Source organism: Sciurus carolinensis, chromosome 8 (genome assembly GCF_902686445.1).
Source record: "Sciurus carolinensis chromosome 8, mSciCar1.2, whole genome shotgun sequence".
Lineage (NCBI taxonomy): Eukaryota > Metazoa > Chordata > Mammalia > Rodentia > Sciuridae > Sciurus > Sciurus carolinensis.
Genome location: NC_062220.1, coordinates 81,698,137 through 81,713,410, shown reverse-complemented (window position 1 = coordinate 81,713,410; position 15,274 = coordinate 81,698,137). Strand labels below are relative to the sequence as shown.

Genomic DNA, 15,274 nt, shown 5'->3' with positions numbered 1-15,274 from the left:
TTTGCTAAAGTAGAAACTTCATATAATACTTATCACTTATTACATTCTTATAGAACATCTTAAATTTTTCTTCCCTTAAAAAAAATCTGGAATGGTAAGATCAGTTCTAGAAGGCCTTAGAGAGAGTGTATATTCAGTAAATATTATTATTTTGGAACAAATTGTGCTGGACTAACATTTTGTGGTAAAGACTTGATACTCCATGCAAACTCTTAAAATCCAAGATCTCTGGAATTATCACTGTTACTTAATCACATTCATGCTAAGAAAAAAAATCATGACATTTTGGAAATTTCAGATCATTCAAATATATATGTGAAGGAGAATCATAACATTTCTTACACCTGAATTGTGCCATTGGAAGTTGAAGTTAAAACTCAGAGAATATGTATTTCACTGACAAAAATTTAAGCTCTTCATAATACACTCAGCACCTTAATAACAAGAATTTCATGTTAGTGACATTCAAGATTTTACACTTTATTTTTAACACATTAGACACAGCTACAATTACATTTATGTTAAAAGTCACAGTTTGTCAAGTGGCATATTAGATTGTTCTAAATGCATATCTGGGTAAATTTTGGTTTATTAAACAATTACAAGTTGTCAGTCACTCTAAATAGATCAACTGGTGAGTTGTAAAATAAATAACATACTAACTGGGTAGAGATAAAGAAGTTAGTCACCCTTAAGTGGGCCCATTCCCACTTCAAGTTGACAGGAGTAAGCGAGGGATGAAAAAGGAGACAGATACTTTAGAGGCGGATAGTGGGTGTTACAGAATGAATTTGGGGAAGTTTTAAAATTATACCTCTGTGAAAGAAAAACAAAACAAAAAAGAAAGGAAAAAAAAGTAGAAAATTCAACAAAGTAAGTTAGGTAACTGTTGATTCCTTGACTAAAGAGGCACCAGGAGCCTTTGGAATTGCCAGTCTCCCTGAGCCTACCCTGGCTTGATTAGAGACTAAATGCTGCATCCGATCTTCCACTCATTTAAGAAAAGTGACAAATGACTTCTTGGAAATGATTCCAATGCCCCTGGGGGAATGTTCTGGAAAGTGTAGCATCCCAGGGGGAATGGCAGCTTACCGCTTCATGTAGCTCACTGGGGTGAGGTGGGGCGTTTCCCTGTTATTGAAACTCACCACTGCTAGTAAGGGGGGTGATTGCTAGACTCCAGTGACAAATGCATTTTTTGAATGGTTATATTTTTGAAGTATATTAGGAAAAAACAGAATCTGGAAAGTAAACCAGTTGTTTTGTGGATATTATTACTAGGGACAGGTTGGTTTAAAGAAACAGTGGTGACTGAAATCCTATTTAAAGGAAAGTATTAAGTGAATAAGAGGACAAGTGATATGCAGATACTAAGCAGACATACTCAAGGTGTTTTGCAAATTACTGAAGCTGAAGAAACGTCAGTATAAATTAAAAAACAGGCAACTGTTCCCAGATCAGTGACTATAGTTTTTTGGTCTCTAAGTCAGGAATTATGTAAAATGAATCTAACTCCATCAAACACAGAGTCTGAGAGTATGAGATGTGTTGAGGTTGGTTTGGTCTTGGAGTGTAGGTGCCACGGAATGGAAACTCAAAAACATCACCAAGAGCATCCCAAAAGGTTGTACCTGACTATGGGGCTAAGAAACAGAGGCTATGCTTACACTCATAATCACAAATTATATATTAAAAATTCAGTCATACTTACTTTCCTTTTTTAATCGTGTTCCTGCCAAGCAGGGGGTCAAGGACTGGATCTATTGTTTCCTCCAGGTTTTCCACCAAGATGATGTCACCAAAGGCCAACGCAGTCTCAATGGCGTTCAAAAACCTTAATTCAATCAGGATTGAGATGATAAAATGTAAATAAGCACAGAGAAACTGCTGAAAAGCATTTATATGATTACTTAAGGTAGATATTTTAACTGGGAAAAACTAACTTTGGGAAATCTTTTTTAAACTAGTATTCTTCTTAAGCTATATTACACAAAAAGCAGAGATCAGATTTTGAAATGAAGTTTACAGTCGTATTTTCCAAGTGTACATTAGTTGCCTTTGATATAACCAATGACTGAAATAGGTGTAAATGACCCAAATATTGTAAATTTGAATTCCTTTGATGGGTCCATTTTAAAGAAACAGTTCTAATCTGTTCAAGGCCTTGTGGTTTCATCAAACCTTTAGATTTTAAACCTTTAAGCTCAGTCATATGTAATGGTGAACTATTGTTTCATTTCATTCCCATTCTCCCAGAAAATTCTCCTGCCCGCCCCCCGCCAAATGATTCTCTCTGTATATTCAGATAAGCAAGGAACATATTTATCTGTACAATTACAAAAATTCTTTGTTTTACTTTGTATGGGAAAAGAAGATTGGTGGGGTTAAAGAAAATATTAGTAAGTTAAAAATAATTTATTCAACATTAACTGAAGACTGACTATGGATAAGACCACATTTTCCTCATCAGGCTGCCATGAGACTCCAGTGACAGAATGTCTCAGAGTAGGTACAGTTCTCCAGAGTGAGATACAAAACTAAGAAGTAAGGAATCCAATGTTGGGACTTGCAACCATGCATGATCCTACTGGGGCAAAGAATTTATTTAGGACAATTAATTCTAAACATCATTCTACAGGTGCAGTTGGCAATTTTTGTCTTACTGTGTACTATATGCCAAATACTCTAGAGAAGGATTATAATAATCAGGTTTCCATTCTTACTCTTAGGACATTTACATATTTTTCTTAGATACAATTCTCGTTCCAACCTTCAATCTGGTTTTAATTCAAATAATTAGATGCTGTCTAACACAAATAAATGCCTTTTCAATGGAGACACTTTATAGGAAACATGAGCAGGCAAATAAATAGTATTTAAAAATACTATTTAAAATAGTATTTTAAATTGGTAGAGAGGTCTAATAAATGCCAAAACTTCATAAAAACCAGATCTACTTCATAATAGTTAAACACAAAGCCAATCCCTTCAGAAATCACATACCCTTTTTGACCTAAATGTGTGACTTTCAGGTCAGTTCCATACTTATTCTTTATCCATTTAATTCCCTGCTGCTGGGGATCTATCATCAGGGGCCAGCGCTCGCAATGTGTTAGGATAGTGGCGTTTTCTGTTGACATTCTGTCATTGGGCAGTCCTTCGTTATTCCAGGCAGCAATTGTAGCATCATCTGTCAACATGGCAATCACGTCCAGGTCTTCCGTTATTGGGATAGAAACCTTTAGAATCAAAGTTGTGTGCAATAAGCTGGCAATGTGGTCGAGGAAGAAGACTCAGCAAGACAGACAAGAAAACAGATTCAAACCTAGAGAAAGTGACTCCAAGGGAACACATGCAAATCCTCTGAGACGCCAAATACAATTCCTATTGTGAAATATAATTTTGACCTGATCAACCCAGTAGTTACCTCTCAGAATCTTGTCAACTGTGGGTTTATTAAATGGTTTATTAACTGCATCTACTTGGCCTCTACTGAAAGGGACTTTGCCCTACACATACACATACACCTGTAGCTATTTTAACAAGGTAAGAGAGAATTCAGACACCAGGAAGTGTGGTAGAACAGCAGAAATTTATTTCCCATGGAGCAATCTCCCCATATAAGCAATGCCTAAAAGCAATGTCTTATTCAGACGTTTCATCTTTTTCTGCAAGCCCACATTACACAGATGATTTCTCTTTTGGACTTCCTTTGGTCATCAGTTTCCAAACATTTACTGAGTGCCTTTTGCATACATGAAACACTGTCTGGAGACACCAAAATAAGCAAGATGAATAAAGTGCCAGCCGCACGGTATGGTAGGAAGAAATATACCTCCATGAATGATTGAATTCCTTGATAAATTCCTTTCTGTGGTCTTGTGTCTTTTTTTGTGAAGTATGATCCTTATTCTTTAAAACATGTTTCTTCATGTCCCCTCTGTTCTTTCTAATCTCTTCCTCTCTACTCTTTTTCTATTTTCCTTTCTCCTTCTCTTCCTCCAAAAAAATGAGCAAGATGAATAAAGAGCCATCCACCCCCATGGCTTAGTAGTGGGGCTAACATGGAAACATGGAGTTTTGCCTCCATGCAATGACAGCCCTGCCCATAGTAGGTAGGGGAAACTGCAGTAGCAGTAGGAGTTTGGTTCATTGGTTGGTCACAGAGTTTGAGCAAACAGAATACTGAAAGGACCTCAATAGTAAGGCTGTGACACAATGTTATATCAAGTCGGGGGAAAAAAAAAAGCACCATATTCCATCAATCCTTAATACAAATAAATTAGGACTGGGATATAGGTCAGTGGTAGAGAGGATACCTGGCCTATGCAAAGCCCTGGGTTCCATGTTCCATCCCCAGCATTTAAAACAGAAATCTAGTGATATGAACAAGTCCCGGTGTCTGGCCCAACACATGGTTTCCTTAAAGACACAAATAATTTAGCTTCTTTTAGAATAAGCATCCTCCCATTAGCAACGAGACACATAGTTTTTATTTCTTACCATCTACTTAAAACAACAGCTTGAAACAATAGGCAGCTCTGAATAACTCGGACTTCTGAAGATAAAAGGAGTAGCAGAGGTGGGCATCTACAGAGCTTGTACCCAAAGTCAATAGCTTGCACTGATTTAGTATCTACTTTGTGCAAAAGAGAGTGCAGAAAATCACAGAGCACACCAGCCAGCCATCACCTCTTATTTTGGTCATTTCATTCTACTAGGGGAAATAAAGCCCATCCCAATATAAGAGGAGGCATCACATTAAGGAATATCATAAATACTGTGACTCCTTTGATAAAGTTTTAGAAAAAAAAAATTAGGACATTTTCTTTTTATAGTATTGTTAAAGAAAATTTTTTTTCACTGAAAAATTTAAATTGTTACAATATAGATATAACTTATATATTTAGAATATTATTAATATAGAAATAACATTGAATGTATGGATATCTGAGGATATGGTAAGGAGAATGGACTCTTTTATAACAGAGTTCCTTCCAAGGTTACCTTCAATATGTCAAGAAGTCATCGATAAATGTCATGCTCACTTTACAGATTTATAAATCACACAAAAACCAGGTTGCAAGTGACTGTGATATTTGCAAACAATTAGAATCCCTTAGAGACCCAAGCCAAATTGATAAGTCAAAGACACAGAGGAAATAGTTACCTACAGGCAAGTAGAGCTCTAGAAAATGCCCTACATGCTGGAAGAGGATTTGCCTCTTGTGGGGGTATAACCAGGGAATATTAATTTTAAATATTAACAATAATAAACAATTTTAGCTCCTACTGCCACCCTGGTGCAAGTTCATATTGATATGATTGTCTTCTTGATTTCACTGCAGCTACTTCTAGAAGTAGAAAATAAGCAGCTCAGAAATGGCAACTTGATTCCATGAGGACACACATTTATTATGTTTTATGTAGCACTTGCTTCCAGAAATCTTTCTTTAGTTCATTTTCTTTAGTACTGGGGATTATTGAACCCAGGGATTCAAATAAGCACTCTACCACTGAGCTACAGTCCCAGCCTTTCTTATTTTATTTTGACACAGGGTCTTACTAAGTTGTCTAGGCTGGTCTTGAACTTGTGATCCTCCCACCCCAGCCTACTGAGCAGCTGGGATTCCAGGCATATGACACTGTGCCTGACTTTTCCAGGTGTCTTAGAACAATCTCTTCTAAAGGGATGTTATTTTTATAAGGTGGAGTAGATTTCTTCCTTTGGTTTAGCTATACCCAGAGTGGGCATGTTTTGGGGACTGTGTCTCAGTCTGCATGGTGCTTAGGTAATCCAGGGAAAGGAGACAGCACTTGAGGACTGAAAACTGACAAGGTGCTCTCTGAGCAACAGTGAAGTCACAGTAAATACAAGCCCACAGCTAAAGTGAATATAGGTTTAGCATATATCATCAGAAAATCATAACTGCTTCGGTGGCATGTTTAGGATGTTTTGGCAATTTGGATAAGTCAATCAATTTCATTGTTTTTATATTTACAAACTCTGCCAAGCAAAATTTTGTTTTCCTGGAACCCCATATTTGGAATTTTAAGTAAATGAAGAAATACAAATCAATTGATATGAAACCTTCCAGAAATACTTACACTAAATAAGGTTTTACCAGCAATTAAAGACCAATTTTAAAACTAAATTTGGAAGCAAATTTCCAGTAAAAACAGTGTAAAAAGACTGGTAGCATCCATCAGTTCACACTGACAATATGTGCCCCAAAGTAAGTAATATAGCAATACAAAGACAATGTGATATTCAATTGTTTTCATGTCAGAAGTGAATTTTCCTAATAACTTTGAAGAAAATAATTTATTAGGGACTGTGAGTGCAGAGGGAACAACTGTCAATATGAAGTGGTCACAAGGGTGACCTGAGCAAACGCAAAAGGACTCAAGCTTGGAGAAGGTGAGATAGAGAAAAAAGGTAAAAGAAGAAATAGAAAACACAGTTTTGAAACTCACAATGTATTGATAACTGCAAAATTTGTAGAATGCCCATTTTCTTATACAAAAGCATAATTTCTGGTGTGGTAGCAACTTTAAACTTTTAGGGAGTAAAAAAATAATTCCTTTTCAGAAATCTTCAATATAAAAACAAAATTTGAAACTACAGATATAGGAAATAAATTAGTCACAATAGGATTTTTCTATGAAAGTGATTACTTATGGGATGCCTTTAGTAATGAGCTTTCCCTAAAACACTGACTTTTATTTAAATTGCAAACATTCCTCTAGCACACTGCTGTTGTGAACACTGAGGCATAATCACTGATGCGGAATAGTAATATACAGAGCGAGTTAGAATATTTTAAAATATATACCAGAAACAGCTGGATAAGTACCCTAAAAACCTACTTAATCAAATGAGATGACACTATTATACAGAAAACATGGGTCTGAAAGTCACAAGGTCTAATTTCCTGTTCTATGTGACAGGAGTCAATTTATTTAAACTTCATGTGTCTCAGTTTTCTCATTTGTATAGAAAGGATTTAAAATTAGATAATTTTAAATATTTCAAATCTGTGATTTCCCTTTGCTTATAGGCTTAAGTTTTCAAATTTAGGGTAAATTATTTATTTACTTATCTATTTAATTTTTTGGTACCAGGGATTGAACCCAGAGGTGTTTAACCACTGAGTCACATCTCCAGTCCTTTTTATTTTTTATTTTGAGTCAAGAGTCTCGCTAAGTTGCTTAGGGTCTCCCTAAGTTACTGAAGTTGGCTTTGAACTTGTGATCATTTTGCCTCAGCCTGCTGAGCCACCAAGATGACAGGCATGTGCCACTGTGCCTACCTTATTTTTAATTGGAGTTTTGCAGATATAAATAAGGAATTCACTGTGGTATATTTATACATGCTCATAGCACAATTTTGTCATATGCATTCCATATTTCCTCCTCTTTCCCATCCCTCTTCCCTCCCACTCATTCTCCGTTTTCTACTCTATTGGTTTTTCCTCTATCCTTATGGTATCCCATCCCTGCCTCCTTTTCCCCCTTACTTTGCTCTAGCTTCTGTACATAAGAGAAAACATTCGATTAGGGTAAACTGTTTTTATGTCTGTGTACAAAATGTTACAACTGTAATCTGAAAGCAGTCTTGAACAATCCTTAAGAGAGAAAGATAGGCAAGATGGCTGAATAGAGGAACCCAACATTCTTTCACAAAGAACCAAAGCAACAGATGTATAGCTGCATAGTGATGTGAGTGACCTTGACAAAGGACTGAAATTCAACAGTAGACCAATATAAACTTTGTAGAATTCAGACTTGGGACTACAGCATAATAAGAGAAAAAATATCCCAGCAACTGCTGTCCCAGTTCCACAGCTAGGCTGGGGGCTTTTCCCTCTGCTATCTGGGTAGAGGCTGCCAATTCTTGCAGCTGGAAAGTTTTAGAAACCTTGTTAGTTTACAGCCTAAATTGGAAGACTAAAATCTCCATAGAAGTCTGGCTTTGGAAAAGGAATTTAGTTCATCTCCTAGTGACCCCCCTGGGTGCTATAGCCAGGAGTGACTTTTGTCTGAGTTTGGACTGCTTCAGGGGTCAGAAACCCTTCAGCACACAGCCTAAAGATCAGAGAAACTTTGCATAAGGAGGAACCAGTTCTACTCTCTCTTACTCCTACAAGCATCTGAGCTGAGAGGAATTTTGCATGGCTCCAGATGTGACCCACTGAAGCTGATCCCTGGTGGGAGCTATAATTAAAAGAATAGGGTGGGGAAAGAAAAGTCCATGGGCTCTTGCCCTGTCCCCAGGTGTGCATAGCTGGGGTGGGGGTCTGAGGTCCTGCTCCTGAGCAGTCACACCCACAGTAGCAGCATAAATGAATAACCCAACTTTCCCTGCCTCTTCACCTACATGTGACCCCGGAACTGGCCCCCATACTTGCCTGATCACACACTGCTGACAAAACTGTGTGAGTCATGAAGTGGGTGCTGTGAATCCTGCCCTATCTCTCCTTGTGAAGCACCTGAACCCACACAAGTGTCTAATTAGAGGGTAAGAGCTTAGGCACCTTACCAACACCGCAACAGCCAATACCAGGCAGTCATTCAAATACTAGAGCCAGTGTCAGAGTGCCTAAGGAAATCCCCATCAATTTGTAGGGGCTACTCTCTTTGGAGGAGTAACCACACAAGAGTCAACCCATACAACTTTGCCATCAATACCACATCTGCTTGAACTTCTAGAGTATCTTCACTCTTGTATGACCCACAGAGACAAAGGGTTTCTCTAACATGGTATGTGCCATGCCTGAACTTACCAATTACAGTCAAAGAAGCTACTGAGAGATTATACAGTGGTAACCAGCTGGAAATAAATTCTACTGCAAAATAAGCCTATACTTTAAGACACATTTTTAGGAGAAAGCTACTTAGTTAAGAGGACCATTCCCTATCACAAATCTTACCAGATGCATAAATATTAGCATAGGAACACAAGTAATATTTTAAAACACTGCAATATGAAACCTTCTAAAGTTCATAATTCTCTGGTAATGGAGTCCAAAGATATGGAAGTGGATGAAATACCTGATGAAGAAATCAAAAGAATGATTTTGAAAAATCTCAATGAACTCCAGAATACAAATAAATAAATTAAATTGGGAAAACAATGCAGAATATGAATGAGAAATTCAACAAAGAGAGATTCTGAAAAAGAACCAGTCAGAAATCTTATAAATTAAGAGCTATATAAGTCAGAAAAAAAATTCAGCTGAAAGCCTCAACAACAGACTAGGTCAAGTGAAAGAAAGACTTGATCTATAAGAGCTTCAAGAAGAACTTGAAGAAATGTCTACTGAAATATCTTCAGACAGAAATTTTAAAAATAGTGCAAAGAGTACATAAAATCTTTGATGCTGATCAAATGTCTGCATCATCAGCATACTCAAAGGGGAAGAAATAAAAGGTGAGGGTATGAAAACCTGTTCTGTGAAATAACCACAGGAAACTTCCCTCATCATGGGTAAGACATGGACAAGCAAGTGCAGGAAACCTATAGAACCCAAGTAGACATGACCAGAAAAGAGTCCCACCACAATCTATTATAGTTGAACTGTCAAAAGTACAGGAGAAAAAGAAAGAATTTTAAAATCTTCAGGAGAGAAGTGCTAAGTCCCATTTAAGGGCAACTCTAGTAGACTAATAGCAGGTTTCTCAGAGAAACTCTATAGGCCAGTAAGGCATATTTCAAGTCCTGAAAGCAAATAACTGCAAGGTTATCCTTCAGAATTGAAGAAGAAATAACGACTTTCTAAGATGAGGAAAAAAATGAAGAAACTCATGACCACTACACCAGCATTACGAACAATGATTAAGGGAGTCCTACACCCAGAAGTAGAAGAAAAATAACTACAATTGCAATAGCAAATGAAAATTTAAATCCCACTAGAAGGATAGATACATGAATGAGATATAGAAAAGAATCAGACATCAATAGAGCAAACCATCAAACCACAATGATGAATAAAGAGGAAGAATTAAAAAATTTTTTTCAAAACAGCCAGAAGAAATCAACAAAATGACAGGCCCAAGTTCATACCTTTCATTAATTACTCTGCATATATATGTACTTAATTCTCCATTAAAAGACACAGACTGGCTGGATATATTAAAAAACAAGACCCGGCAATAGGCTGCCTAAAAGAACTCACCTTTCCAGTAAGCTGACACAGAGACTAAAAGTGAAAGGATGGAAAATGATATTTCAAGCAAATGGGATCTAAAAACAAGCAGGAGTAGCTATACTTATATCTGACAAAATAGGCTTTAAGACAAAAACAGTGAGACAAAGAAGGTCACTAATATAACAATCAAGGGACCAATTCATCAAGAAGATATAAAAATTATATATATGTACCTAATGTCATACACTGAATTTTATAAAACACTATCAGACCTCAAGGAAGTAATAAACTTCAATACAGTAATAGTAGAGGATTTCAATAACCACTCCCACCAATGGGTAGATACTCCAGACCAAAAACAAACAAACAAACAAAAAACCAGCAAAGAAACATCTGAGTTAAACAACACTATAGATCAAATAGACTTGACAGACATTTATAGGGGATAGGGATCAAACCCACGGCCTCATGCATACTAGGCAAGTTACCACTGAGCTATACCCCAGGCCCTAATACATGTTTACAGAACATTCCATACAATAGCTGCAGGATATACATTCTTTCTTTTCATCAGTGCACACAATTTTCTCTAGAACATACCATATATTGGTCTACAAAACAAGTCTTAACAAATTTAAAACCAATTGGAACCATATCCTATGTCTTTTCTGATCACAATGGAATGAAACTAGAAATCAATATCAAGAGAAACTTCAGAAATTATACAAACACATAAATGAACAACACATTTTTGAGTGAATAATGGAATATAGAGGAAGTCAGAAGGGAAATTTAAAGATTTCTTGAAACAAATGAAAATGGAGGATACCAAAAGTTGTGGGATTCAGTAAAACCAGTACTAAGAAGGAAGATTGGGGAAATGAGTGACTATCTCAAAACAAACAAACGAACAAACAAAAAAAGAGAAGAAAAGAAAGATCAAATAAACAACCTAATGTGCATCTCAATGTCTTAAAAAAAACAAATCAAATCCCAAATTAGTAGAAGGAAAAAAAAATAATAAAGATTAGAGGAGAAATAGAAGAGTATCAAAGAGAAATTACAAAGAATGAATGAAACAGAATTGATTCTTTGGAAAGATTAAGAAACTTTTAGCTAGACTCACAGAGAGAGAGAGAGAGAGAGAGAGAGAGAGAGAGAAGAAAGAGAGGGGGAGGGAGAGAGAACTGGATATCCACATTCAGAAGATTGAAACTGAACTGTTTCTTTGACCCTGCAAAAGTTAATTTTAAATGGATCAAAGACCTTAAATGTAACACCTGAAACTTTGAAACCACCACAGAAAAATATAGGGGGAAATAGTTCAAGGTATTGGTACAAGCAATGATGACTCTAAAAGCACACAAGAAAAAAAAAATAAAAGTTGACAAAAATGGATAAGATTGGACTAAAAACTTCTGCAGAGCAAGGGAAACAATCAACAGAGTTGAAGATATTAACAATAGAATTGGAGAAAACATTTGCTAGCTATTCATTTGACAGAGGGTTATGTACCCTAACATTTATAAAGAACTAAAAAAAAAAAAAAAAAAAAACCATAACAAGCAATTCATTTTAAAATGGGCAAAATATCTGAATACATGCTTAAAAGAAATGTGAATGGCAAGAAATACTTGAAAAAATGTTCACTATCATTATCCATCAGAGAAATGCAAATCACAACTATTGAGATAATATCTCACCCCAGTTAGAATGGCTACTATAAACAACAATGACAAATATTGGTGAAGATTTGGAGAAAAAGGAACCCATACATACTGGTGGTGGGAATATAAATATGGACACAATGGAAAATAGTATGCAGATTCCTCAGAAAACTAGACATTTAACTACCACAAGATCCAGTTATCTCACTCTTGAGTATACATTAGAAGGAAATAAAATCAACATACAACACAGACACCTGCATACCCATGCTTATTGCAGCGCTATTCACAATAGACAAGATATGGAATCAGCCTAAATACCCATCAACAAATTAGAAGATGAAGAAAATATGGTATATATACACACAATGGAATACTATTCAGTTATAAAGAATAATGAAATCCTGTCATTTGCAGGCAAATGGATGGAATCAGAGAAAAACATGTTAAGCAAAATAAGCCAAACACAGAAAGACAAATATCATGTTCTCAGTCATGTGGAAAATAAAAAACAACACCCACCCAAAACAAGAAATGAAAGTAGCTAAAAGTAGAAAAGGAATTGCTATTATAGAGGGACCAGGTGCTGAGGCAAGGGAGAAAAGGGGTTAGAAGGGTGATGTATGCATGTATGTATGAAAATAGCACAATGAATTCCATTAATTTGTGTAATATATGATAATAGTTTAATAAATGCAAATTCTGAATGAAAAACCCATTTTAGTAAGAAAACAAAAAAATTCATGTTATTCAATAACATGATCCAAATTTGATTTCTGCTATCATTTTCATTAAACTTTTCTAACCATAACTCTATAAAATTACTTGTCACCTACCTATGGAAATCATTGTTAAAATAACAGAAGCTGTGCAAAAACATCTTCATAGGAGAATTTTCTCTTAGTTATTTAGTTACTCTTAGTTAGTTACCAGAATAAGGGTACAAAGGTTCTGGGCATATATATGTTTTATTTATTTATTTATTTTTTAACTACTGGAATTTCAACATGATGCTTCCACAAAGTGACAAGGTAAAGAACTGGACTCACCTTCTGTTGAAGAAATGGGACCCATTTGCAGTGCACAAGTTCCTGGCGATACTGTTTGGTGAAGGAACCAACGTAAGACACAAATGCTGCTGTAAGGAGGACGTCTCCACAGAGTGTCTTCTCTTGAGCTTCAAAGGACTTAATATTCTGACCCCAGCGAATCTTCTCTGACTGAACAATAAAATAACTTGCATGTAATTGCAGTGCGAGCATCAGCTCAACGAACATTTACTATATTTACTTTACAGCCCAATTTAAGGCTACGCCACTCTACCATCTCTGGAAGGAACAGAATGTAAATGGTCAATCTCATCATGACCAAACAGTTCTACTCTTTTAGTTGAGTCTAGTATCATGTGACATTCTTTTTTTTTTTTTTTTTTTTGTATCTCCTTTAGTAAGAATTGGATGCCCCTACTCTTTAATCATGATTGGGGTTCTTCTTGAAAGGCAGATAGTTACTTCTCTCCTGGGAATGGAGGGTGGGCTATGGTAAAGAATGAGTGACGTTAGGATTCTGGATGTCGGCGTGGCTGTTCTGCATTCTTCCCAATTTTCGGCAATGACTTGACACTGACCTAGATGCATCCTTTCCCCCTTACCGTACCAGCTCTGTGGACTGATTATAGACAAAGAGAATGACAAATATCATTCATGCTAATTAAAACATGAAGCTTAAATAGCCATCTAGCCCAAATTCTATTAATTAAAGGATCACGCCAGTAGTTACTAAAGGCTCTTCTTCTAATAGAATCATTAAATCAGTGGAGGAAGCTATGACCTATGTAAAAAGATGGAAAACTGGATTTCACTAACCTTGACAACAATACACTCAAAGAATGCTGCTGAAGTCCTTATATCTAGAGGGTTGGTCATTTAAAATCTGATTTACAGGTTAAGTAGGTGGAGCCCTTAATATTGGATTTGAATAAAACTGAAATAAATGTGTATGGATTGCCTGAACTGCAGGATAGTTCACTAATTCACTTTAAATTAAGGCATGCTAAAAATTAGTACAATATTCTAGCAACATGGAAATAGAACCTGAAAAAAAAAATCAGCAATTTGACAGTATTAAAAAAGAACCTAGCAGAATTTTACTTTCCTCATGAAAGAAGAAAGTCCACAAAACCCCAAAATGATCTGTCAGAACAGATTGGCACGTCACTTTCCTGTAAGCCATCCTGATATCTCGGAAGCTGGGGTAGTGAGATTAGCGTGTAAAATGATTATCAAAGCTGTTTTAAGGTGTCTCCTTGCTTTCCTTGATAAAGATCACCCCAAGTTCGCTATATAATTAAACGCTGAGGAACTCCAGCTCTCTGGTCCTCTTTTTAGAATTTATCACTTTTTCTCGACCACAGAAAATATGCCCATTAATTTTCAAGAGGAATCTCTCATTTGCCTACCCTCCATCTTTGTTGTCTTTGGTTTGTAAATGATAAACAATAAAGTGCACCCACCTCATTCTCCACAACAGCTTTGAAATTTGAAGATTTACTAAACATAGACTTATTGGCTATTGAAATCGTCAATAATTTCACTATACCACCCACACAACATAAATCATTACTGACACTGGCTAACAAGGGTTTAAGAGTTGGAACATGTCCTGTAATAAATTTCTAGACAGTTAAAAATCACTGTAATTTTATTCTAATGCATTATAGATTGCCCGTAATGTCGTCCTGGCCGGGGTGACCCATTTCTAATTTTGAACAGCTGTTCAGCTCAGAAGTTAGTTAATGATTAAATATAAATTGCCTGATTTATTAGTCTGAATGGTTGAGCTTCCAGGTCAATGCTATATAGACAAAATCATCAGTCTTGATGTTTTTCAGAAGTTAACTGTCTCCTGTTCTAGTCAGAAAGAATTTATCCTCAAAGGAAAAGATCTGACATCTTCAATTAATCCTTCAAAAATATATTTTTTCCTAGTTAACAACACACAAGCTTTTTCCTCTTTCATTGTCTAAATCATCACAAGAAAGTAAAGTCTTTGGGAATATGGTCATGTGTGAGAGACATAAGAGGAAGCCTTGATAAAATGCAGGTACTTCACAACCACTTCAGAAACAGTCTAGATGCTTCTCTTTCTCAGGTACCTCACAGATGGTAAATACTTCAAAGGGCTTAAATCTTACCACGTTAAGTGGGAGTAATAGTACCTACCAGTAGGAGTAAAATTTCTCAACTGACTTAAAGAATAACTAAAGGGCTCCAATTTTTTTTTTAAACACAAGAGGTTTTCAAAATACATCCATTCATTCATTCTTTCAGATAATAACTCTTGATGCCTGTGACATACCGAGGACTAATCTTCATGCCTGGGATCCAGTAGTTCACAAAACAGATGATACTCTTGTTCTTGAGAGCTTGTATTTTAATTGGGGAAAAGGGTTAATAA

General features: G+C 36.1%; 1 protein-coding gene across 1 annotated transcript in view; it reads right to left on the bottom strand.

The window, feature by feature from the left end:
* Positions 1-15,274, bottom strand: part of Dnah11 (dynein axonemal heavy chain 11) — a 332,397-nt gene that overhangs the window by 71,000 nt on the left and 246,123 nt on the right. The window contains 3 exon segments of the mRNA XM_047562330.1: positions 1,712-1,834; positions 3,004-3,239; positions 12,868-13,038. Of these exon segments, the coding sequence (XP_047418286.1) occupies positions 1,712-1,834; positions 3,004-3,239; positions 12,868-13,038 (530 nt within the window).